This window comes from Cardiocondyla obscurior, unplaced genomic scaffold (assembly GCF_019399895.1).
Source record: "Cardiocondyla obscurior isolate alpha-2009 unplaced genomic scaffold, Cobs3.1 scaffold43_0_327834, whole genome shotgun sequence".
Taxonomy (NCBI): domain Eukaryota; kingdom Metazoa; phylum Arthropoda; class Insecta; order Hymenoptera; family Formicidae; genus Cardiocondyla; species Cardiocondyla obscurior.
In genome coordinates this window covers 255365-279626 of record NW_027228793.1, presented here as the reverse complement: position 1 = coordinate 279626, position 24262 = coordinate 255365, and the positions used below count along the sequence as shown (strand labels likewise).

The 24262-nt window shown below is 39.7% G+C and overlaps 4 protein-coding genes and 1 pseudogene across 4 annotated transcripts; 3 read left to right on the top strand and 2 right to left on the bottom strand.

Annotated features, from left to right (window-relative positions):
• The first annotated feature begins 348 nt into the window (after positions 1 to 348).
• On the top strand, positions 349 to 1731 carry LOC139112717 (uncharacterized). The gene is made up of 2 exons (XM_070673788.1): positions 349 to 1591; positions 1697 to 1731. The coding sequence occupies exons 1-2, from the start codon at positions 514 to 516 to the stop codon at positions 1729 to 1731; spliced, it is 1113 nt and encodes a 370-aa protein (XP_070529889.1). The 5' UTR covers positions 349 to 513.
• A 349-nt stretch (positions 1732 to 2080) lies between these two features.
• LOC139112715 (uncharacterized) lies at positions 2081 to 4028 on the top strand. Its single transcript, XM_070673787.1, has 2 exons — positions 2081 to 3338; positions 3493 to 4028. The coding sequence occupies exons 1-2, from the start codon at positions 2081 to 2083 to the stop codon at positions 4026 to 4028; spliced, it is 1794 nt and encodes a 597-aa protein (XP_070529888.1).
• Positions 4029 to 4332: 304 nt separating this feature from the next.
• On the bottom strand, positions 4333 to 5826 carry LOC139112714 (uncharacterized). The gene is made up of 3 exons (XM_070673786.1): positions 5482 to 5826; positions 5174 to 5296; positions 4333 to 4779 (listed from the first exon to the last, which is right to left on the bottom strand). The coding sequence occupies exons 1-3, from the start codon at positions 5824 to 5826 to the stop codon at positions 4333 to 4335; spliced, it is 915 nt and encodes a 304-aa protein (XP_070529887.1).
• Positions 5827 to 5855: 29 nt separating this feature from the next.
• On the bottom strand, positions 5856 to 8896 carry LOC139112718 (uncharacterized; annotated as a pseudogene).
• Positions 8897 to 10119: 1223 nt separating this feature from the next.
• Positions 10120 to 11321, top strand: LOC139112713 (uncharacterized). The gene is made up of 3 exons (XM_070673785.1): positions 10120 to 10276; positions 10363 to 10953; positions 11077 to 11321. The coding sequence occupies exons 1-3, from the start codon at positions 10120 to 10122 to the stop codon at positions 11319 to 11321; spliced, it is 993 nt and encodes a 330-aa protein (XP_070529886.1).
• Positions 11322 to 24262: the final 12941 nt, after the last annotated feature.

Here is a 24262-nt window from a genome sequence, read left to right as displayed (position 1 = left end):
AAACAGTGATTTTATATAGGCGATAATGTTATGAAGATTGCATCAGAAGCGCAAATTTGTAGGCGCCGCTATTAAAATGTAATAAAAATAATATCATATAAAATTGCAAGATTTGCGGATACCACACGTGCTACCGCACTGCATTGGAAATGCAAGGTTTGCAGACGCCACACGTGCCAGTTATCTCAGGCAATGGTGTGGATTACAAGCGTTTAGTCTAAAATGAAAAAAACAGTGATTTTATATAGGCGATAATGTTATGAAGATTGCATCAGAAGCGCAAATTTGTAGGCGCCGCTATTAAAATGTAATAAAAATAATATCATATAAAAATTGCAAGATCTGTTCTCCATCGTTATGAAGGTTAATACTTAAAAATGCTGACATAATCGCTATGAATTCATTGAACTTACTTAAAAATGTAAACGTAGCAGTTTGTCATATACCGCATATAAAACTGTGGAGCATACATCACATTTTATCATTTAACATATTGAAATCTCGAGAATAAAAATGGATCGACGAGAGCAACAGCTGACAGCGCAAGCAGATCGATTGACTTTAGAAGAATTCAATGCATGGAATCAGCAATGTGAAGAATATATCAAATTATTGGAGGACCAGGGGCGAAATAAACGCGCAAGATTATCAATCGGTGCGAAGCAATCACTAGTTGCATGTATTGCACGTATCGAAAGTTTAAGAGATTTAACAAAACAACGTTTCATTCATGTGGGTGCTGGACATAATACAAAAAATAAAGGACTTCGATGGAGTGAAATTGACACAGCTTTTGAAAGCCGCATATTAACTGGTGTGGTAATTAATTCAAACTATATCGAGCCTCGCAAATTTCTGGAAGATGCGCAAGACATTGTATTAAAGCATGTGCAAAATGTTATGCATAAACATAACAATATAAAAATTAATGTTGTATTTAATGGTGAATTTGTGGCTAACAATAAAACTGCAAATAAAAGTGTGTGCACAAAAAACTGTGAACTCTTTCGTTCAAGTGATCTACAAGAGTGGTACGAGTCACACATTATCGAGCCTATTCTCGCATCCTTGGATGAATTTCAAGAACGTGACAGCGGGTGGGCACTGTCGCGTATACATAATTTGATGATAAATGTAAATAAACACAATCCATTACATGCTGGGTGCCATGTGATATTACCACAGGAAATTAAAATGAAAAGAGCTGTGATAAATATACAATCTGCTGACAATGCATGTTTCGCATGGTCAGTGGTAGCCGCTCTATACCCAGCCGAGAAACATGTGGATCGAATAATATCATATCCACATTATGCGACAGTGTTAAATCTTGAAGGTATTGAGTTTCCAATAACTATGAAACATGTTAAAAAATTTGAAAATCTTAATAATATTTCCATCAACATATATACGATTGAGAAGAAAAAAATTCTGCCAATACAACTCACAGATAAAGTACGAGAGAGACACATTCATTTGTTGTACACACAGCGAGATAATGATGTTGGACATTTTTCATTGATAAAAAATTTATCACGTCTTATAAGTTCACAGCTTAGTAAAACAAAGAGTAAAAATATTTTTGCGATCGGTAAGTATAAAATGTAAATAAAAATGTTTTTTTTTTTTATAAAAATTTTTTAATGCATTTATACAATAAAAATTTTTTTTAATGCATTTATACTCTTTATTCCAGATGCTTACATTACTTTAGTTCAAGTGAAAGATTAATGGTACACAGCGTAGATTGTGGAAAAATTAATGAGTGTGCAATTATATTACCATGTGATGAAAAAAATGGTTAAGTTTTGACAACTATACTAGAAAGGAACGAGTTCCATTTGTGGTATATGCTGATTTGGAATGTACCCTAGAAAAAACGAATGCTGACTCCACCACATCTACATGCGCACACCAACATCATAAGGTTTTTAGCATAGGGTATTATGTATGCTGTTCATACAATAAGTCGCTATCAATGTATCGGTTTCATCGCGGTAATAACTGTGTTGCATGGTTCGCCGAGGAACTTAAAAATTTAGCGCATAATGTAAAAACAATTTTATCAGCTAATGTACCCATGGCTGATTTTACACGAGACGAGTTGGAAAATTTTAACAAAGCTACACATTGTCACATATGTGAAAAACCATTTGTATCAGATGACATACGAGTCCGCGATCACTGTCACTTAACCGGTCGATATAGAGGACCAGCACATTCAAATTGTAATATAAATTATATGGATTCGAATTGTATTCCCATAGTTTTTCATAATTTATCGGGTTACGATGCACATTTTATTATCAAAGAAATTGCAACTGCCTATGAAGGAACTATAGAACTGCTTCCCATAACGAAAGAGAAATATATATCATTTACAAAAAATGTTAAAAGCACCACTGATAATAGAAATAATTGTATAAAATTAAGGTTTATTGATTCATTTAAATTTCTAAATACAAGTCTTGAGAAGTTAGCATCATTTCTAAGTAAAGATAAATTGCGAGTGTCACGATATGAATTTTCTAATCTAACTAATGAAAATTTTGATTTATTAACACGTAAAGGAGTCTTTCCATATGAATATGTTGATAGTATTGAAAAATTGGAAGATGTATGTTTGCCTCCACGTGAATCATTTTACAGCTCATTGACTGATGATACAGTATCCGAAAATGATTATGCACACGCTATAGATATCTGGCAACGATTCTCAATTCAAACGCTCGGAGAATACAGTGATCTGTATTTAAAAACAGATGTCTTATTATTAGCTGACATATTTGAAAACTTTAGAGACAGCTGTATAGTGAGTTACAAACTTGACCCCGCATATTATTACACCTTACCAGGTTTTACGTGGGACGCGATGTTAAAACACACGGGTGTAAAATTTGAACTTCTTACTGACATTGATATGGTTATGTTTATTGAACGCGGTATACGCGGTGGTTTAAGTCAATGCTCAAGCAGATATGCATGTGCCAATAATAAATATATGCAGTCATATGATTCATTAAAATCATCAACATATTTAATGTATTTTGATGTTAATAATTTGTATGGATGGGCGATGTGTCAACCGCTACCATATGCCGATTTTCAATGGGTTGACAATGTTTCTAATTTCGATGTGATGAGTGTGCCACCAGACTCACCCAATGGTTATATTTTCGAGGTTGATTTAGAGTATTCACAACGTTTACACGATGCGCATGCCGACCTACCATTCTGTCCAACGCGCGATAAGCCACCCGGTAAGCGGCAGGACAAGCTTCTCGCAACCTTATATGATAAGAAGCGTTACATCATTCATTATCGCAATTTACAGCAATGTATTAATCATGGACTGCATCTTACAAAAATACATCGCATATTACAATTTAAACAATCCCCATGGCTACGTGTTTATATAGAACTTAATACCAAATTTAGAACGCTTGCAAAAATGATTTTGAAAAAACTTGTATAAATTAATGAATAATGCAGTATTTGGAAAAACTATGGAGAACGTGCGTAATCATGTTGATGTAAGGCTCGTAACACATTGGGAGGGCAGATTTGGTGCTGAGGCATTGATCTCAAAACCGAATTTTCATAGTCGTAGCATTTTCGCCGAAAATCTGGTAGCGATTGAAATGCGCAAACTTGAAGTGAAATTTAATAAACCGATCTATGTTGGAATGTGCATTCTGGACATATCTAAAACATGTTTATATGAATTTCATCATGAGTACATGCAACCTCTTTATCAAAATAAATGTAAAATTATGTATACTGACACAGACAGTCTTATATATCATATAGAGTGTGAAGATGTTTATGAGATTATGAAACGTGATATTAATAGATTTGATACAAGTGATTACGCTTGTGACAATGTGTATGGTATTCCACAAGTCAATAAAAAAGTACCAGGTTTGATGAAAGATGAAAACAATGGAGCGATCATGACTGAATTTATTGGACTTCGAGCAAAAATGTATGCATTACGAGTAGATGGTAAAAAGATACAAAAAGATTAAAGGTGTTAAGAGTAATGTTGTCGCCAAGAAGATAACGTTTGATGATTACACACGATGCTTGAAGGAGGAAATAGAAATGACGCGTCAGCAAACATGTATAAGATCTAAGCTGCACGAAGTGTATACTATATAGGAAAAAACTGCTTTAAGTCCATATGATGATAAACGATATATTATACAGGATTCTATTGAAACATTACCATGGGGGCATTATAAAATACCGTTGTAAAAAATTTTTATATATTATACATTATACATTATACATTATATTGTTAATAAAAAAATTTTTAATTATATAAAATTCTTATAAAACGTTATTCTTGCATATCCATGAGTTATGTGAATTATTGAATCCCAGCCACTTTACATAAACATTATTTCCTTGTTTTCGTAACACTTTTTCAACAAGATATACATCAGGATTATTTACGTGAAGCAATTCCTGTTCATAGAATCCTCCAGCGATAGGTTTTCCACAAGAATCCTCCAACAAGTATGTCACAGGATTAGTTTTTTGCACTTTGACGATTGTAAATACTTCCGTAGTCCAATTTGGTGTATAGCCTTTTTCAAATATTGTTTTGAATTTGCTAACACGTACTGAATCGCCAGTTTTAAACCGTGCTGGAGCAGCAATCTTTATGCGGTTGTAGACCGTTGCCAAGAGTTTGCCTGCGTTTGCAGGGGTAACATCGACAGGTCGCATACCAATAGTTCGATGTTTTCGCATATTATAATCCAAAACAAGCTGCTGCAGTGAATCAAGCCATTTATAATTTCCATTGAGTGTAAACATTTTCCACATAGCGTTTTTAAGCGTTCGATTAAATCGTTCGACAACTGACGCTTTCATTACAGTGTATGTAGAATAATGGTTAATATTATGTTTTTTTAAGAGTTTTTGTACGTTTGCGTTGTAAAATTCTTTTCCTTTATCAGTTTGAAGATTATTCGGACATCTTTTATTATTGCGAAAGATCTTTGCAATCGCTGTTGCAACTTCGATACCGCTTTTTGTCTTTAATGGTACAGCCCATGCATGCTTGCTCAGCACATCGATAACGGTGAATATGTAGTGGTAACCTTGGTTGACACGTGTGTATGGACGCATCTCGACCACATCAGCTTGCCACAAGTCATCATACCCGCGCACTATGACACGCCTTCGAGAAAAATTTCTTCTCGCCGGTGTATGCAATTCGTTTACCAATTGTAGTTTTTCTGAGCTTATTTTCTTTGACATTTTTAAAGCTATGAGATTTACCGCACTATTAAAAAATTTTTTTCATAAATATGAACAATAGCAACACCGAAAACGATAACAAAACGGTATTAACAAGAAACGGCAACGGCAACGGCAACGGCAACGGCAACGGCAACGGCAACAACAAACGGCAACGGCAGCTGTTTAATTCTGTTCACCGCGAATAAATTTATTGCGAAGCGTGTTTACCACAACCTGTAGACTACTCTGTAGTATTTCTATTTTCTTATTCAGTTCATTTAGTTGATCTTTTAAATTCTGCACATTCTGTTGAACATTATTATTAAGTTCCACAATTTCATTCTTTAAAATCTGTAAATTTTGTTGAACATATTGTTTGTTGACAGCATCATCATCGTCCAAAGGTTCAGCTACATGCTTAATTTTGCATGATCGCGCGTCGTAATCGGTGGATGTTACACAAAGAGCGTTATCGCGCACGTAATTTCTAACTAACGCATTATATCGATAATGTTGATTAGTATTGCTTCCTCCACCATCTTTAAGCAATGTTCCAAACTTGTTAATCGGCATTTCGATATCAAATGATTAAATTGTGTATGCATACTTCAATTTATAATAAGCCCCACTTCGCGAAGTTCCTCAATAATTGATAAAATCTCATTGTCGTGAGCGTTATGACCTGCATAGCGTGAGGCTTCGAGCAATCGAAGACGATCTACGAGCTCGTTTGGATCATCCCAATGAACATAATCGATTTTATTATTGTTTAATGTTACAGCGTATGGTATACCTTGTCCAATTTTTTTACTCAGCACAGGAGCGATTATATTCTTATATTTGTGACCTTTGTTACTCTTTACTTGATTTTGAGAATTGTAGTCACGTTTATGTGCATTCGTTGCCATGAGTATACTTTTATAATTTTCTTTATCGGTATCAGTATAACTGCTCTCATCGGGAAATCTCATAAAAATCAATTCGTAAAGTCCCACTGTTCCAGGATACTTTTTACCATCTATCAATATATTATCATTTTTATCTAAATCAACACGCTTGTTGCCAATCATCGTTCCATTGTCGTTGAAATAAACTCCGTAAACGCTATCGATGTTAATAGATTTTTTCCGCTTAAACAGCGCCTAGATACTTTTGCCCCAACGGTCCATAATGAGTTTGAAGAGTCTTCCAACCTTCTGATGTTCGCAACTTTTGTCGAATAGATGTTACCAACGGTTCGTCTGCGGTATCGAAAACGTCTTCAATGGAATGTGAGTGTGAACGTTCCCTTGATGAAAAATTTCGTTGTTGCGCGAACTTAGGCGTCTCGTTTAATGTGGACGGTATGGTGCGTGATTGTTTTAACGCTGATTTAATTGGAGTCGATGCTGTTATCGGTGACGTTGCATTTGATCGTTTTCGTTTTGGTGTCAATCTACTTTCATCTTCTTCTCCCAATAAAGATATCAGCGATGTATTTATTAATCGATTCCGTTTTGGTGTCGATCTACTTTCTTCTTTTTCTTCAGGTAATGATATTGGTGATACCGTAATTAATCGTTTTTGTTTTGGTGTTAAAACATCTTTTTTTTCCAGAAAATATGAGTCGTTCTTTGATATGGCTGATTCAACTTCGTTGTTTCCAACGGTGTTTTCCACAATCTGTTTAAGAGGCTCAACGATGGGTTTAAAATGTCGCTCCAACGCGATATCTTCTTCCATCTTTCCCGTCTTCATGGCATGATACTTTTTGCGAATCGAATCACTCGTTTGAGCAATTTTCTTCGCAATTATCTCTCGATTTTTAAGTTCACTGTTGTTATTCATATTGAGCTTGACAGTTATCAATCGGTGTATCAACAACAACTGATTACATTATGATACCACGAAGTCGTTAAATCCCTTTCTATAGCGACCGTTTGAAATAGCACTGTCCTTATCAATCACCACAAATCCATACTTTTGTTGCCAACATATTCGACACAATTTATCAAAATCTTCGAATGACATATCAGTGTTAACATGATCATTATATATATGTTTCATATTTGTAACATCTTGTTTAAATAGAATTAAAAAATTCGTATTGTCACGTATAAGATGCTTCGGTATTTTCGCATACGTTTGACAAAGATAAAAACTGTCAACGTTCGCGTGTCGCCCCATTGCAAAGTATTCTCTTACCGCATCCTGCTTATCACATGCTATGTCATCAAAAATAAATATAGAATTCGGAAGTGCTTCGCTCGGTGGAACAACATCAATATTATTTGAAAATGTGAAATAATTAATTTCTTCTATTGGTGCCAATATCTTTTTCAAATACTGATATTTTGGTTGTTGCAACGATTTCGAGTATACATAAACGTTTTCAAATCGTATACCATGCGGACTTTCCAACAGACTTATTAATACATTAGTTTTGCCGCAATTTGATGGACCACAAATGATAGCGCGAATAGAACTCGGTAACATGTTTCCATGTCTATGTAACACACACTCGGATAATAACTTGTCATCGAAATTCACCACCTTGATTGGTGGCGCTTGCTGTATGAACCGCATTCTACCTTCTAAATGAGATCAATATCATCCATGCTGATATATTTATAGTTGTGTGCATAAAAATTAAACGCTCAGTATTCACTATGTTTTTGTTGCTGTCGGACGATTGTAATATCTGTGATTTAACCGCTGAACAACTACAACATATTCCAAAAATATTCTTATTACAACGATTTTCGCAACATATTGACTATTTGTGGAATAAGCTTCCTGAACACTTAAAGGCTGATTTAGATGTTCAACAATACCGTCGATGTTTAAAACATTATAATTTATTGAGTTATGAAACGCATGTTGACGGTCCTGCGCCATTAATAAAAAACTGTATTGAATGTCTGAGAAAAATGGGCGAGGCTTGTTAAACAGAGCGATTAACGCACTTCCGTTTGAATTGCACATACCAGGGTACCAGTTTTGCGGCCCAGGAACTCGATTAAACGAACGATTTGCCAGAGGAGATCGTGGAATTAATCCGTTGGATGCGGCTTGTCGCGATCACGATATAGCCTACTTACGTAGCAACAATCTCGCAGAGCGCCACGTGGCTGACAATATTCTTGCCAATAAAGCGCTGCAACGTATTAACGCAGAAGATTCAAGTTTTGGTGAAAAGGCCGCAGCCACGACCGTATGGGCAGCTATGAAAGCAAAAACGAAACTTGGTATGGGCTTATGTGTAGCGAGGAAGAATACGCTGAAGAAGAAAACGGTGAAGAAACGAACACTTCCGATAGCAAAACGTGGTGGCGTTATACCGCTTCTGCCCTTACTGGGTGCTATCGGTTCGCTCGCTGGTGGAGCCGCAGGAATCGCAAAAGCTGTAAATGATAAAAAAGCCTCACAACGCCAACTTGAAGAAATGAAACGTCACAATTACGCCATGGAAGGTCGCGGTGTTTATCTCGCTCCATACAAACGTGGTGGTGGAGTTCGAAAAAATAATGGAAATAAGAAAGGAAAAAAAAAAACGTCGATGAGACGTTGAAACTTCCCAAAGGTGCTACTACCGATATACAGTTGCGACAATTAGCGAAACACATGCGCATTCCATATTTTAGAGGCGTTTTTATGCGTGACACTTTACCGATTGGGGGAATACATCAAAACGAGAGCGGTATTGTGAATTTAGATAAAGTTGAAGGATTAGGTACCCACTGGGTGGCATATGCGAAAAGAGGAAATCGCGCTATGTATTTTGATAGTTTTGGTAATCTTCGACCGCCACAAGAACTTGCTCGATATCTGGGGAATGATGCAACACAAATTGAATATAATCGCTTACCATATCAACGATATAATCAAAACAACTGTGGGCAATTGTGTCTACAGTTTCTACACACGATTGATACACAATTTAAGAACAAACATTATGCGCTGTAAACTCAGTATCAAACATGTCGCTGACGCTCACGTTATCGGGCAAAAGTAGTATCCTCGCGGTGAGCTACTTTCCCGCTATAGATTTAAGCGATGGAGAATATGAACTCGGGCTGGCTGATTTTGAAACGTATTTTACAATTCCTAATGTAAACTCATCAAATAATACATTCTATTTCAATAATGCCGATGATGATAATGATGGAGAAAGTATTACCATTCCCGACGGCTCATATGAACTATGCGATATTGCCGAATATCTAAAACGTACGCTCGACGAGCTTCATATCAATGATGTTGCAAAGAACGCGATTTCATATGGTAATGATGAAAAAGATTATCCTTTAACGATTAAAGCTAATAACAATACGATGAAAAGCGAGATTAAGTGTATTTATCAAATAAATTTCACCAAACCATGCAACATTGGATCGTTGTTAGGATTTTCATCAGATCGCATACTCGAGCCGTTACGTTGGCATGAATCGGATGCACCGATACAAATTATCAATGTAAATGTTATTCGCATTGAATGCAGTGTAACGGGGGGTGCATACAGTAATGGAAAACGTGTACATACAATACATGAATTTTCACCTAAGGTTCCACCTGGATATAAGATATCTGAAACTCCAACACAGATCATTTACCTTCCAGTCGTCGTACGAAGCGTTACTGATTTGACGATTCGCATTGTAGATCAGAACGGACGATTGCTTGATTTTCGTGGCGAAGAAATTACCGTGAGACTGCATGTGCGGAGACGACTTTAGTGTGAGATGCTCGTTTTGAATAAAACATCGAACGTGAGACAAACTAAATACGCAGCTTCCACCAAAGGGGTTCAATTATTGAAGAAAAAACTTACTACATCAAACGTAGAATTTTTAAAATCATTGGGTTTCATTGTGTGCAACATCTAAAATGGCTGATATATTGATTATTGATGATAAGCCGATCTTTGACAATAGTATTGTTAAAATTGAAACTCATACATACAACCCATATGCTAACACAACGTTTGGATATAGTGATGAAATACGGATACCAATACAACAACAGGATTTGTATACGTTGCCATGTGACAGTTTTCTCTATATTGAGGGAAAAAAAAAAAAAAAAAACCTGACGATAAGTTAACAGCTGCGCTAGGAAATAATTGTGTAGCGTTTATGTTCGATGAAATCCGTTATGAACTCAATGGTGTAGAAATTGATCGCAACAGAAACGTTGGAATAACTAGCACTCTTAAAAATTATATATCGCTAACATCTGATAATGCTATGATGCTGCAAAATGCTGGATGGAGTGAAACATCAACTACGTCAGAAGGATTCTTTAATTTTTGTGTACCCCTCAGCATATTGTTAGGTTTCTGTGAAGATTATAAACGAGTGGTTGTCAACGCTCGCCATGAATTAATTTTAATACGCGCTCGCAATGATAATAATTCCATTATAGGAGATTCGAAATTAGAGCCAGAAATTGAATTGCATAAAATACAGTGGCGAATGTCTCATGTCATATTAAATGAGGTCAATAAATTATCCATGCTGCGAACTTTGGATAGTGGGCGATATTTAAGCATGACTTTTCGCTCATGGGATTTGTATGAATATCCTCTTTTGCAGAGTACTACAAAACATTCTTGGGCCGTCAAGGCTGCAACGCAACTTGAAAAACCTCGATACGTTATCTTTGCTCTGCAAACCGATCGCAAAAACGTTATGTCTAAAAAATCAACCATTTTTGATGATTGTAAATTAACAAATGTGAAACTTTTTCTCAACTCTGAATATTATCCATATGATGATCTGAATTTAGATTTTGACAAAAAAAGATACGCCATTCTTTATGATATGTATATACGTTTTCGTAAAGCTTATTATGGCAACAGTTCTTATGAGGCTTTTTGCAATGTAGCAGCATTTCTATCATATGGACCATTTGTTGTTATCGATTGCTCTCGACAGAACGAGTCAATCAAAAGCGCCACTGTAGACGTGCGATTAGAATTTGATTGCAAGGAAAATGTTCCTGCGAATACAACCGCATATTGTCTTATTTTACACGATCGCATAGTTGAATATAGTCCACTGTCTAACGTTGTGCGCAAGGTCTTATAAAAATTGCTATATCAGCAGTTTTTATCATATATAAAGAAGCAATTTTATCTACACGTCATTATTGTTTCAAACACGCGTTCATCATCATGATTGCGCCAACGTTTGTTGATCTTCAAGGTTTTAATATTGGGCGGCGATTTATTGTAAAAGAAGTTGCAGTGCTAAGAAAGGGTACTGTTCTAACTCATTACATCTTTAAAAATCCAGTGCCATGGAATTTTTTGAAACAATCTGAAAAATCATGCATTTCTTGGACAATAAAATATCATCACGCATTGTCATGGGAAGAAGGAACTGTGCCATACAACATGGCAAAACAATTAATTACAACAGCTGTAACAGGTGTAGGCGGTGATGAAGTGTCACGTCTTATATACGTCAAAGGATATGAGAAATGTGCATGGTTGGCTGATATGCTCGACGATGATGTTAGAGAAGATTACACCATTGAAACCTTAGACGCTGATTATGAAGATATTGAATCTTTAAATATTTTAGATACTATTAATACCATGCGATGCGGAAATCATCTTACGCATTGCGCTTTACAGAATGTATTTAAAATATTCAACTGGTGGTCGCAGCGCCAAAAGGAATTATAAAGATAAAAAATTATGTTAACGAGGATGGCGATGAAGTGTAGCATCTTATATCAAAGGATACGAGAAACGTACATGGCTGATATGCTCGACGGCGATGTTAGAGAAGACCACATCATTGAAACCTTAGACGCAGATAATGAAGATGCCGAATCTTACAAAAGATTTTGGATCCTATTAATAATCATCTTAAGCATTGCGCTTTACAAAATGTATTTAAAAATATTTAACTGGAGCATCAAAAGTTGTAAAAAATTTTTAATAAAAAATTTATGTTAGCGGATGGTGATGAAATGTAGCACCTTAAAATATTTAATTAGTGGTTGTGTCAGGAGGAGTTATAAAGATTAAAATAAAAATTATTTTTATGTAAAATTATGTTTTTATTTTTAACAAATATAAAATATATAAAATATAATTATTAAAATATATATTTTAATCTTAATCTTAATCTTAATCTTAATCTTAATCTTAATTTTAATTTAAATCATGTTTTGGGGCTGAAATATATAATTATAATTAAAAAATACAATTATAATATATATTAAGAATATATATATTTATTTTTACCTAATTCCAATTTTCCGGCGCAAAGGCGATGTCCTCCTCCATATTAAAAATGCGGCGCAACCCGAAGACATCGCCACCTTCATGAGGGCCCATCCAAATATATTTGTTGTACTCTTTATTGCGATGACGCTCATTTTTTATAGCATTTTTTTTTCTAATATTAACAAATCCTTTTATGGAGATTTCTTCAGGATCAATCCAATCCTAAAATTAAAAAATTAAATTATTTCATTTCTACATTCTTTATTTAAATATATTTTACATAAAAAATGACTTACGGGCTGTACGTGTGGAATTTTTAGTTTTAAAACGTGCTTAATCCGCACCTCATGATATGGTTCGCTGTCTATGTATATGCGCTGTAAAAAAATATTATAATTTTATGCTACATTTTTTTCATTAAAATAGTTAGTATTTTTTACATGATAGTACTTACCCCAATGGCTGGATATGTCACATCAATATGATTCTCCAAACAATCAGTATAAAATGAATCACTCATTTTTTAAACAAAAAAAAAAAAAAAACTTCGCGACAAATGGTTCTCAAACTGCAATGTTTCGCGACTAAATAGATTTTACATCTCACAGCCTCTCTTTATATATACATTTTTGCATATTGATGCATTTTTTAACACGTGTCGATTTGACAGCATTTTTTCTTAAAGTGATTCGCACGGGTATATGTCACACACCTTAGGATAGTAGATGATAAAAAATTTCAAAAGAAAGATTCGCATGAGTATATGTTTTAAATGTTTATATTATATTTCAAAAATGTTTATATTAAATATATTGTTTATAAGACAAAAATATTTGCAAATTTATATTTTTAATATAAAATAATTTCACATTATGTGCAAGAATGCATCTGGAGTTTCAAACGTGTAGCTATAAGAAAAAATTTGCATAAGTATATGTCGCATTTTTTTCGAGATACATCTTTTCAAATGAAATAATTTCTTAATCTCTCATTGCATGATAAACATGCATCTTAAGTTTCAAACGTGCTAAACGCTGTAAAAAGATTCGCATGAGTATATGTCACACCTTCGGGACTGCTGTTGATAAAAAAATGCTTTCGTTTTACTTTCTCACTATCTGCAGTGAGTTCACAGCTGTAGCCTGTCAGTCGTATGCTGATTTTTTCAAGTGTAACATCTAATTTCTCTCAAATGGAAAAGTGTTCGTCGCTACTGCATATTCTTGCGCGTCGTGAGTTGGGGGATCGTACCCCATTCAGTACAGGCGGTGCGTGGTGTGGTACACCCAAAAGCTGTATAGCTCAATCTAGCATATATATAGACAATCGTTTACGTGGTAAAAAAATCGAACTTAGTGAGCAATTAACAATTATTAGAACATCTCCTTTTCTTCCCAAAAATCCTGTGGGTAACGATTGTGAATACATTATAGACAAGCGAATGAACTTGTGCACCCACGGGAAACGATTCGTCTTCACAAACAGCGAATTGCCACCGGTGAAAAAAAAAATGCAGCAAAATTAAAAAACGTAAGTTTTTATTTTATTTGTAATATATATTAACAGTGGTTGCTAGCGCGGGGTGTAGATGGGGAATAAACACGGGACAGGAGGGGGAGGGAGATAGTAGGAAGAGAGACCGGGGTATGAATGGGTGACGGATACCCCCCGGTCTCTCTTCCCACCTACGGCTACCTCTCCCCGCGCTCCTCTCATCGCGGTTTTTTCCCCGTCCCCTCGCCTCCCTCAACGCTCCTGGGTTAGAACCCGTGTTTATTCCCTACTGACATTTTATTCCCTGTAGGCCCGATAGTACCGAGTTCATGAGTCGTTGGAAAGTAGCTGGCGCATTTTTTAACCCGAACGGCATTCGATTAAATTCATAATGCCCCAGTGCCGTTGAAAACGCGGTTTTCTTTTTGTGCTCCTTGTGCATAGGAATTTGGTGATATCCTGACGCGAGATCTAACGTTGTAAAATATTTCGCGTTTCCCAGCTGGTCTAGGATGTCCGTGATGTTTGGTATAGGGAACGAATCTCCTACTGTCTCGTCGTTTAGTTTCCGGAAATCAACAACTATCCGGAGTTTCGGGTTACCCGACGCGTCGGCTCGCTTCGGTACCACGAGTATGGGCGCATTCCACTGGCTCGTGCTTTCGCGAATAATTCCTTCGTTCATCATTTTGGCTATATGTCGATTTACTTCTTCTTTATGGCGCTCCGGTAACCGGTAGGGTCGGCAGTTTATGGGCTTTATTCCCGCGTCGTTATTTATTTCATGCGCTACCGCGGAAGTGTGAGAGAGAGTATTGCCGGCGAGGTAAAATGTATCGCAGAAGTTAGCACAGATTTGCCGCAGCTTGTCTTCCTCTTCCTTATTTAAATGTGATATCCGTAGCTGCTCATGTAATGCTTTTATCCGTGTCTGTACCTTGCCGTCGCTTGGCGTGTCGCGTAACGCGAGTACCGGTGCCGAGTCAGCAAATTCCGTGCGGTGAACGACCAGTCGTGGCGTCGGAAAAACTATAGGTTTTTCGGTCGTATTAATTACGCTGACAGGGCACGCGTTGTCTATCGGTTCGACTAGGCAATTCCCGATCAAGATCCTGGTGCGGGCTCGTGTGCGTAAATTATACCCACCCGGTTTTCGTTTGTAATCGCCCGTACGATGGTCTCACTGCGCGGCGGTAACATGATGCGAGCGTACGGATGGAGCGGGAAAGTAACGCGGTTTATACTTAAGCGGCCGTTCTCTACGTCATACACGGTCCGCTGAGTCTTTAAAAAATCCATGCCGAGAATTCCCTCGTAATCGATGGGGAAATCGTCCGGCACGACGTGCATGTCGTGGTGCACGAAGGTGGTTTTGAGGCGGATCGTGGCGTTACATTTCCCGAGGGTTTTCGCTTTATGTCCCGTTACTCCTGTTAAAGCGGTCGAGCCGGAGAAAATGGGGGTGGTACCCTTCAATTTTCCCACCTTTATCAGTGTAACCGCGGCGCCTGAGTCGACGAGGAAAGTAGCCTTTCCGTTCTTTGCTTGAAGGATCGGTAAAGTGACGAGATCGAGCTGTCGGCTCCGCGTATCTTCTGCCAGGTGCGCTATTTGGTAATCTTTCGCGAGTCGGGTCTCCTGCTGGCGCGGCGGGGCAGCGGTTCCGGGGCCGCTTCCTATCATATCCGTATTTGTTTCTCTCTCTTGGCAATGCGCGGTGTTAACTGCAGGGGCCCTCCTCGGCTGGGGGTGCGGTCGGGAGTCGCGTCTAATGTTTTCACGGGGTCCCGTCTCGCGTTTCAGGCGTCGGCATTCCTCGCGCGTGTGCCCGGGTATGTTGCAATAGGTGCAATGTTTCGTTGTGGTATGCACGCGCGGCGGGTGATCGGCTCGCGGTAACGGGAAACGTTGCGCGTAACGGCTCGAGCGACACGCGAATCCCGCGTGTCCTTGCTTCCCGCATTTTTGACAGGCTGGCGGGGAGCGTCGCGGCGGCGGGTCGCGGTCCAGGAAGGATCGCGTCGGTATACCGCGTTGTCTCTCCTCCATGGCCGCCCCGCGATGGCCTGTTGTAGGGTGGTATAATTCCTTGAACGGACGATCATTTGAGTATACGGAAGGAGTCCGGCCTGGTAATTTTGTAGCACTTGCTCCTGTACGGAATTCCAAATGCCGCGTTTCTCGTCATCCGAATATTTCGGATTTTCGCTTAAGGCCTCGTATAGTTCGGTCGCGAGGGAGTCGGCTCGGAATCCAAAAGCTTGCGCGCTTTCCCCATGTCGTTGCCGCAGATTATTGAAGTCAATTTGCAAGTACGAGGTGCCCCGTCGTTGCACGTATGCTTCTTCTATTTCGCTTAGAAATTGTGAGAATCCGACGACTTTCCTAGTCTCGAAACGCGACAGCGCGCGTCCAGTCAGTTTCGTGTAAAGTATCGCGGCTAATAATTCACTTTCGTCCGCCGGGTCTATTTTCCTCGCGACGTATTCGCATGCTTTAATAAATTTTTTGGCGTGCGTCTCGTTTCCGTCGAAGGAAGGGATCGTTTCGAGGGCATGCTTCATCGACAGGTATTGCCGGGGGTTGTCTAGAGAGAATCGTACGTCATCGCGGTCCTGAGTCAGCGGTTCTCGTCGTGCGGCTGCCGGCTCCGATGTCCGTGTGGAGTGGAGCGGTTCTCGCAGCGTACTTATCTCGACTTCTACCCGATCTAGGCGTCTGTTTATCTCTTGTATGGCATCCAAGATCGTACTTAAAGTATCGCTATGGGGTACCGGTGAGCGCCTCCGCGAAATCGGAGAAGGGGGTTCGGGCCTGGGCCGCTTTATTACCGTGTCGGCGGTTGTCACAGGGGTGCCGCCGGCAACTTCCTCCCTTGACTCACTCGTTCCGTCGCGATCGCCTTGGTCTGTTACCATGAAAATTTGCTCGCCGAGGTTCGTTTCAACCGGCTGATTTTCATAGAGCCTTGAGGAGGTCCCTTGATTATCGCGGGTAGAGTTTCGGCCGCGTCGTCGCATTTCTAACTCGTCTACTATTTCCGCGGGATCAAATATGCTACTGTCGTATGAGGTAAGAGAGAATTCGCCGCGTTGCGATACGTCGCTGATATCGCTACCCGTTTCTTTTAATAGCCTCTTCCGGTCGCTTTTTTGCGTTTCGTCGGTAGGTTGTGCTAAATTTAAGTCGGTTTCGTCGCACGGTTCGGTTTCTTCGCGCGGATCAAATTCGGCTGAGCTTTCGCTATCGCTCTCTGTATTTAATGCCCGACGCACGTTATCGCGGATTTCGCGTAGGGCGGCGGCTGCAATGCCTATGGGGTTCTCAGGGGGTGGTCGCCGTGCCCGATGGCCTGATTCGCTATGTAGCCAAGATTCGTTGGCTACTTGGGTTCGCAAAACGGAATCTTCGTCCGACATCGACTAGTCGAGTTAAAATTTACAATAAATTTATATTTCGGACTTACACTAACGCAAGGTGTCGCATGGCGCAGTCTCTGCTTCCGGGTTTTGCTCGTTGCCTTTCCCTTCCGGTCCTTGTCCACGGCTGTCCGTTCCTTTGCGTGGCTGCGACCGGGCTGCTGCTACCTCGGCTTATCTCCCAGCTGTTTGGCTTCTCCGGTGTCGAGTGCGTGCGATATCGGCAGAACCGCTGCTTGCGCTGTCCTAGTCCTCTTCTTCTGTGTAGGATGAGTCCGACTTCTTACTTTTGTTTTATGTTTCAGAGATCTTCTATATGGCCCGTCGGGAATAATTGGACGTCGCCGAAGCGGTGCCTCTCCGGGGGGCGGATCCCACCGTTGCCACCAAATTGTTGCACCAGGACGGTGCAAGGGGTCCGTCCTCCCGGAACCTCTTGTATTCACGAAGGGCGCGATTAAATAAAACTCTTTCTTTTTACTCCGAACACTTTTTATTTTCCTTATGTTATGTTCCTTGGCTTCGGGCAGCGTTACCCCGTCGTTTCGGTTATCAGAATGACCCGCGGACATTCGGTGGCCGCGGGTTTTATACGCGACTGTTGCCAAGGCGGAAATGCAACAGTCCGCGGATTCCGGGCGCGTAGGACAGTGACCGCGTTCGGTCATTGCCTAGGCGAAAAGTGCAAGGCGTCGATCGGTCAGCGGATTCCGCGATCGGGTGATCCGATCGACGCTGGTTGTTAACCCGGCCTTCGCGTGCGTGGCCTTGCTGTTGCCAGGGTCGGGTTACAACATGTATCTTCTGACTAGAACTTTGATACGTCTTTCGTCATTTAAAATGATAAAACACGCGTGCATCTCTGAGCTGCGCTTCCAACAAATTGATACCTAATATCAATATACAGACAACAAAGGATGTATCAACGGGATCGCTGCCTTGGACTTGTAACGGTCCAGAGCAGTCAGTCGCTCTCAAATAAAGCTACCAGATAGACCAACGCTCCAGTCTCACTCTCTTTATTCTAACCACCTCCCATAATATACCTTAAGTTACAACACTGGCGACGAGGATGGGATGGTGCGTTTTCCCTCTTGGGTGTGAGGTCTTTCGTACTTAATGTGGAAAGACAGTAAAGACCAAGAACAAAAAGTGAACGTTAAGATTGAACCACAGACTTCACCTTTACAACCATACGTTACGACTGGAGCAGGTACGAGTACGGAGTCTATGGAAACTATCGAGCCTCCCAACATGACTGAGAATCCCGGTTCATTTAAAATTGAAATATTTGACGCCACTAAACACCGGTGGACTACGTGGTTACAGCGACTACAAGGAGCCTTCGAGGCTTTTGGCATTACCACCGAGGCAAAGAAACGAACTTATGTCTTACAATACATTGGCATGGATACATACACCAAGCTGGAGAGTACTATGGATAATACAAATCCCTACACCGCTCCTTGGGCTACGTTAATTGACAAATTGAAGGCGATACTGGAGCCGGAACCTCTCGAAGCAGCAGAGATTTTTGTTTTTCATAAAAGAAAACAACAGGAAAACGAGTCGGTGCGCGACTTCGTCAATGATTTACATAAACTCAGTGCTAAGTGCAATTTTGGGGCTTATTTGAAGACAGCCTTACGTACGCAATTGATAGCCGGCCTCCGTAATCCAAATATTCAGGCAAGCACTTCTGGAAACCAAAAATCTGACTTTCGATTCTGCAATTTCTACGGCCATTACCATGGAACTTGCTGAAAGCAGTACCACGCAATTGCGCAACCCTTCTCAAACAGCCGAAAATATACAATACGTGAATTCGGAAACTAATCGGTACAAAGGAAATTCGCAGAAAAAAGGTCAACAAAAACGGAACGTGAAATCTTCATCCGTCAACTACAAGAAGAATTTCAGAAGCCCCACGCATTCGAAACCGGACCGGAAATATGAGAATGTGCCATCATCAACTAAAAATGTGAAGTGTTTTCGGTGCGGAAAAGAGCATTACGCAAATGAGTGTACACTTCACAAAAATGTGGAATGCAGCTTCTGCCAGAAGAAAGGGCACCTAGCACGGGTGTGCTTCAGGAAAAGGAAGAAATCAGCCAATACTGTCGAGGAAGTCTGCGCCATCGACACTATCAATGCAAGGAGCAAATTCATCATGCCGCTCCTAGTCGAGCAACATCAGATGACTTTCGAAGTGGACACGGGAGCCGCCGTGAGTCTTATTAGTGCGGAAGACGCGAAGAAACTCTTTCCGTCGCATCGTGTTTTTCTGCCGAATGTAAGATTACAATCTTTTAATAAAGATCCGATCAATACAATCAGTTACATTCAAGTGCGAGTTAAATCGGATAATCGTAGCTTAAATCTAAATTTATACATTGTTAAAATTCATTGTAAACCTTTTTTGGGCAGAGAATGGTTCCACGAACTAGTAAACACAAAAGAAATAAACGGTTTATATACCGATGACGAAATCATGACGCCATACATACATACAATTAATGAAAATTCAATAATAAAAAAATTATTACAAAAATACGATATTGTTACAGATCGCAAGGGAGCAATTAAATCTTACGTGGGTAAATTTACATTATTAGATAACGCGAAATTAGTTTTTATTAAGCATCGAACCGTCCCTTTCAAGATGCAAGACAAAATTAAAATTGAACTTGATAAATTAACCGCGAAAGGAATTCTATTACCCGTTAGATCATCCGAATGGGCCACGCCAATTGTCCCCGCACTTAAAAAAGATGGTTCAGTACGAATCTGCGGAGATTACAGTGTGACACTTAATAAACATTTGCTTATTGATGAATATCCTCTGCCCAAATTAGAGGAACTATTTTCTTGCATGTCAGAAATGACTATATTTTCTAAAATAGATTTAAAAAAAGCGTATTTACAATTACGTATAGACGAAAAACAACAAAAGCTACTCACTCTCTCCACACATTGCGGACTGTATCAACCTACGCGTCTTATGTTCGGTGTAGCTTCTGCCCCCGCGATTTGGCAACGTACGATCGAAGAAATCTTTCACGATATTAGCGGGGTCAAAATCTTTCTGGACGATATTCGAATCGCTAGCGCAACAAAAGAAGAACATATTAAGAAAATAGAAATTATTTTCCGTAGATTACAGGAATTTAATATACAAATAAATTTAGAGAAAAGCGAATTCTTTAAAGAAAGTATACATTTCTGCGGATATATAATAGATAAAAATGGAATAAATAAAGACCCGTCAAAATACGCGGCAATTGAAAAAATGCCAAGGCCAACTAATAAAACAGAGGTACGCGCTTTTCTAGGTTTCGTTAAGTATTATGCGCGTTTTATTAAAAATCTCTCGGAAATTTTACATCCACTTCACAACTTATTACGAGATAATGTTCCATTTAAATGGAATAATTCTTGCGAATACGCATTCGGCAAAGCTAAACAAGCATTTAGTAAAAATAAAATACTTGCACATTACGATCCCGAATTACCATTAATTTTAGCAGTGGATGCAAGCAATTACGGGATTGGCGCAGTACTTTCCCACGTGTACCCTGATAAATCGGAAAGAATCATTCAATGCGCATCTCAGAAATTAAACCCTACACAGCAAAAATACACGAACATTGATAAAGAAGCTTATGCCATTATTTTTGGCATTAAAAAATTTCATCAATTTCTTTTTGGTACCAAATTCACTCTTGTTACAGATAATCAAGCGTTAACACGAATCTTCTCACCGGATAAAAACTTACCAACATTTTTAGCATTACGTATGCAACATTATGCGTTATTTCTACAATTATGCCTACAATTATGATATTCAATATAAGAAATCCGAACTTAATGCAAATGCGGACGGCCTTTCTAGATTGCCTATGGAAAACGAAAATGACACACATGAAGTAATTGATATTTTTCATTTAGAAACAATTAACTTCCTACCACTTACAGCAGAAGAAATTGCAAATTGTACACAAACGGATACAGAATTACAAAAAATTTACAAAGAAATTACAACACATAATTACACATCTAATCGCAAGAAACAAAACATTAACATAGAAGAATTCTCAATTTGTAACGGAGTTATATTACGTTCCGATCGGGTTGTTATCCCAGAAAAACTAAAACATAAAATTCTTCTTGAATTACATTGGGGACATTTCGGAATTTCAAAAATGAAAAATTTGACTCGCAAAATAGTTTGGTGGCCAACGTTAAACAAGGATATAGAAAAACTTGTTAAAAATTGTACAATTTGCAACCTGCACAAAGATAATCCACCAAAAGTGGACGTACATTTTTGAGAAGATTCTACAAATGTTTTCGATCGTGTGCACATTGATTTCGCGGGACCTTTTATGGGAAAACTTTTCCTTATCCTAATCGATGCATATTCAAAATTTCCCATCGTTAAAATCGTCAATTCAATGTCAGCTGAATCTACTATAGCAACATGTCGAGAAATTTTCAGTGAATACGGTTGTCCAAAAGTTATAGTAACGGATAACGGGAGAACATTTATTTCTTCTGAATTCAAAACTTTTATGCAAGAAATTAATTGCACATTGAAGTATACTGCCCCATACAATCCATCTATGAACGGACAGGCTGAAAACATGGTCAAAACAATTAAAAATGGACTAAAAAAAATGTGTACGGAAAACAAATCCATACACTACAATTTATGCAAATTACTCTTACAATATAGAACTTGCAAACATTCACAAACAAAACAAATTCCTGCAGACTTATTTTTCGGAAGAAAAGTTAATTCTCCGTTAGATTTTCTTCATCCTACTTACAAATTACAAACATCGTATAAAAATGCAAATATATGTAAAAAAAATTTTCAAGCGAAGGAAAGAGTGAGTGCGCGTAATTATACCGGTACAACTAAATGGCTTCTCGGTAGAATTAAGTCTCGAATTGGCGCTTTACATTATGAAATAAGTTTAGATAATGGCATTATCGTTCGGCGTCATGTAAATCAACTTCGTAAAATTGGGGAAATGACTCCGGCAGTCGTTTCGGATACGATCCGTTCTTATGCCCCACCACCTGGACTTGAAAAAAGAAACTGTACCCCGCGAAGACACCCAAGTAGCACGGACTTTCAATCCGCTGTCGAGGATACACTTGCGGATGTTCCACCCGCTGAAGATTCCGAAATAACGAAAACACCAGTAGTTTTTCGTAAAGGACCAATACGCGAACGTAAACCACCTACCCGGCTACAATACGATAAATTCTAGAAAGCCTTTTGCAAGTTTCTGTTTTCTTTTCTACGAAAGGGAGTGTGATATTTCCCCGTAGTAATTCGTATCTCATAGATTAGTTTCTTAGTCACTTCGTAATGTATCTTCCTACTAGAACTTTGATACGTCCTTCGTCATTTAGAATGATAAAACACGCGTGCATCTCTCAGCTGCGCTTCCAACAAATTGATACCTAATATCAATATACAGACAACAAAGGATGTATCAACGGGATCGCTGCCTTGGACTTATAACGGTCCAGAACAGTCAGTCGCTCTCAAATAAAACTACCAGATAGACCAACGCTCCAGTCTCTCTCTTTATTCTAACCACCTCCCATAATATACCTTAAGTTACTGTTGTAACCCGACCCTGGCAACAGCAAGGCCACGCACGCGAAGGCCGGGTTAACAACCAGCGTCGATCAGATCACCCGATCGCGGAATCCGCTGACCGATCGACGCCTTGCATTTTTCGCCTAGGCAATGACCGAACGCGGTCACTGTCCTATGCTCCCGGAATCCGCGAACTGTTGCTTTTCCGCCTTGGCAACAGCCGCGTATAAAACCCGCGGCCACCGAATGTCCGCGGGTCATTCAGATAATCACAACGACGGGGTAACGCTGCCCGAAGCCGAGGAGCTTAACAAAAGGGAAATAAAAAGACTTCGAAGTAAAAGCCAGTGTGATCTTTATTACGTGCCCCTCGCCGAATTACAAGAAGTTCCGGGAAGACGGACCCCTTGCACCGTCCGGGTGCAACATTTTGGTGGCAACGGTGGGATCCGCCCCCCGGCGAGGCACCGCTCCGGCGACGTCCAGTTATTCACGACGGGCCATATAGAAGATCTCTGAAACATAAAACAAAAGTAAGAAGTCGGACTCATCATACACAGAAGAAGAGGACTAGGACAGCACAAGCAGCGGTTCTGCCGATATCGCACGCGCTCGACACCGGAGAGGCTAAACAGCTGGGAGATAAGCCGAGGTAGCAGCAGCCCGGTCGCAGCCACGCAAAAGAACGGACAGCCGTGGACAAGGACCAGAAGGGAAAGGCAACGAGAAAACCCGGAAGCAGAGACAGCGCCATGCGACACCTTGCGTTAGTGTAAGTCCGAAATATAATTTTATTGTAAATCTTAACCCGACTAGTCGATGTCGGACGAAGATTTCGTTTTGCGAGCCCAAATAGCCAACGAACCTTGGCTACATAGCGAATCGGGCCACCGGGCACGGCGACCACCCCCTGAAAACCCCACAGGCATTGCAGCCGCCGCCTTACGCGAAATCCGCGATAACGTGCGCCGGGCATTAAATACAGAGAGCGATAGCGAAAGCTCAGCCAAATTTGATCCGCGCGAAGAAACCGAACCGTGCGACGAAACCGACTTAAATTTAGAACTGTTGCACCGGGGCCGGTGCACGGGGTCCGTCCTTCGGGATCCGTGAGGGAGGGCGAAATGATTTGTTTTAAATAAAAAAGATTAGAGTTTTATTCAATTACACTGTTGTACTTGTCTATCTCCCTAAGGTTCCTTTTTGTCGGTTCGGCGCACGTACTCGCGTTGTCACGCGTCCTCGGCTCCGCGAGGTCTC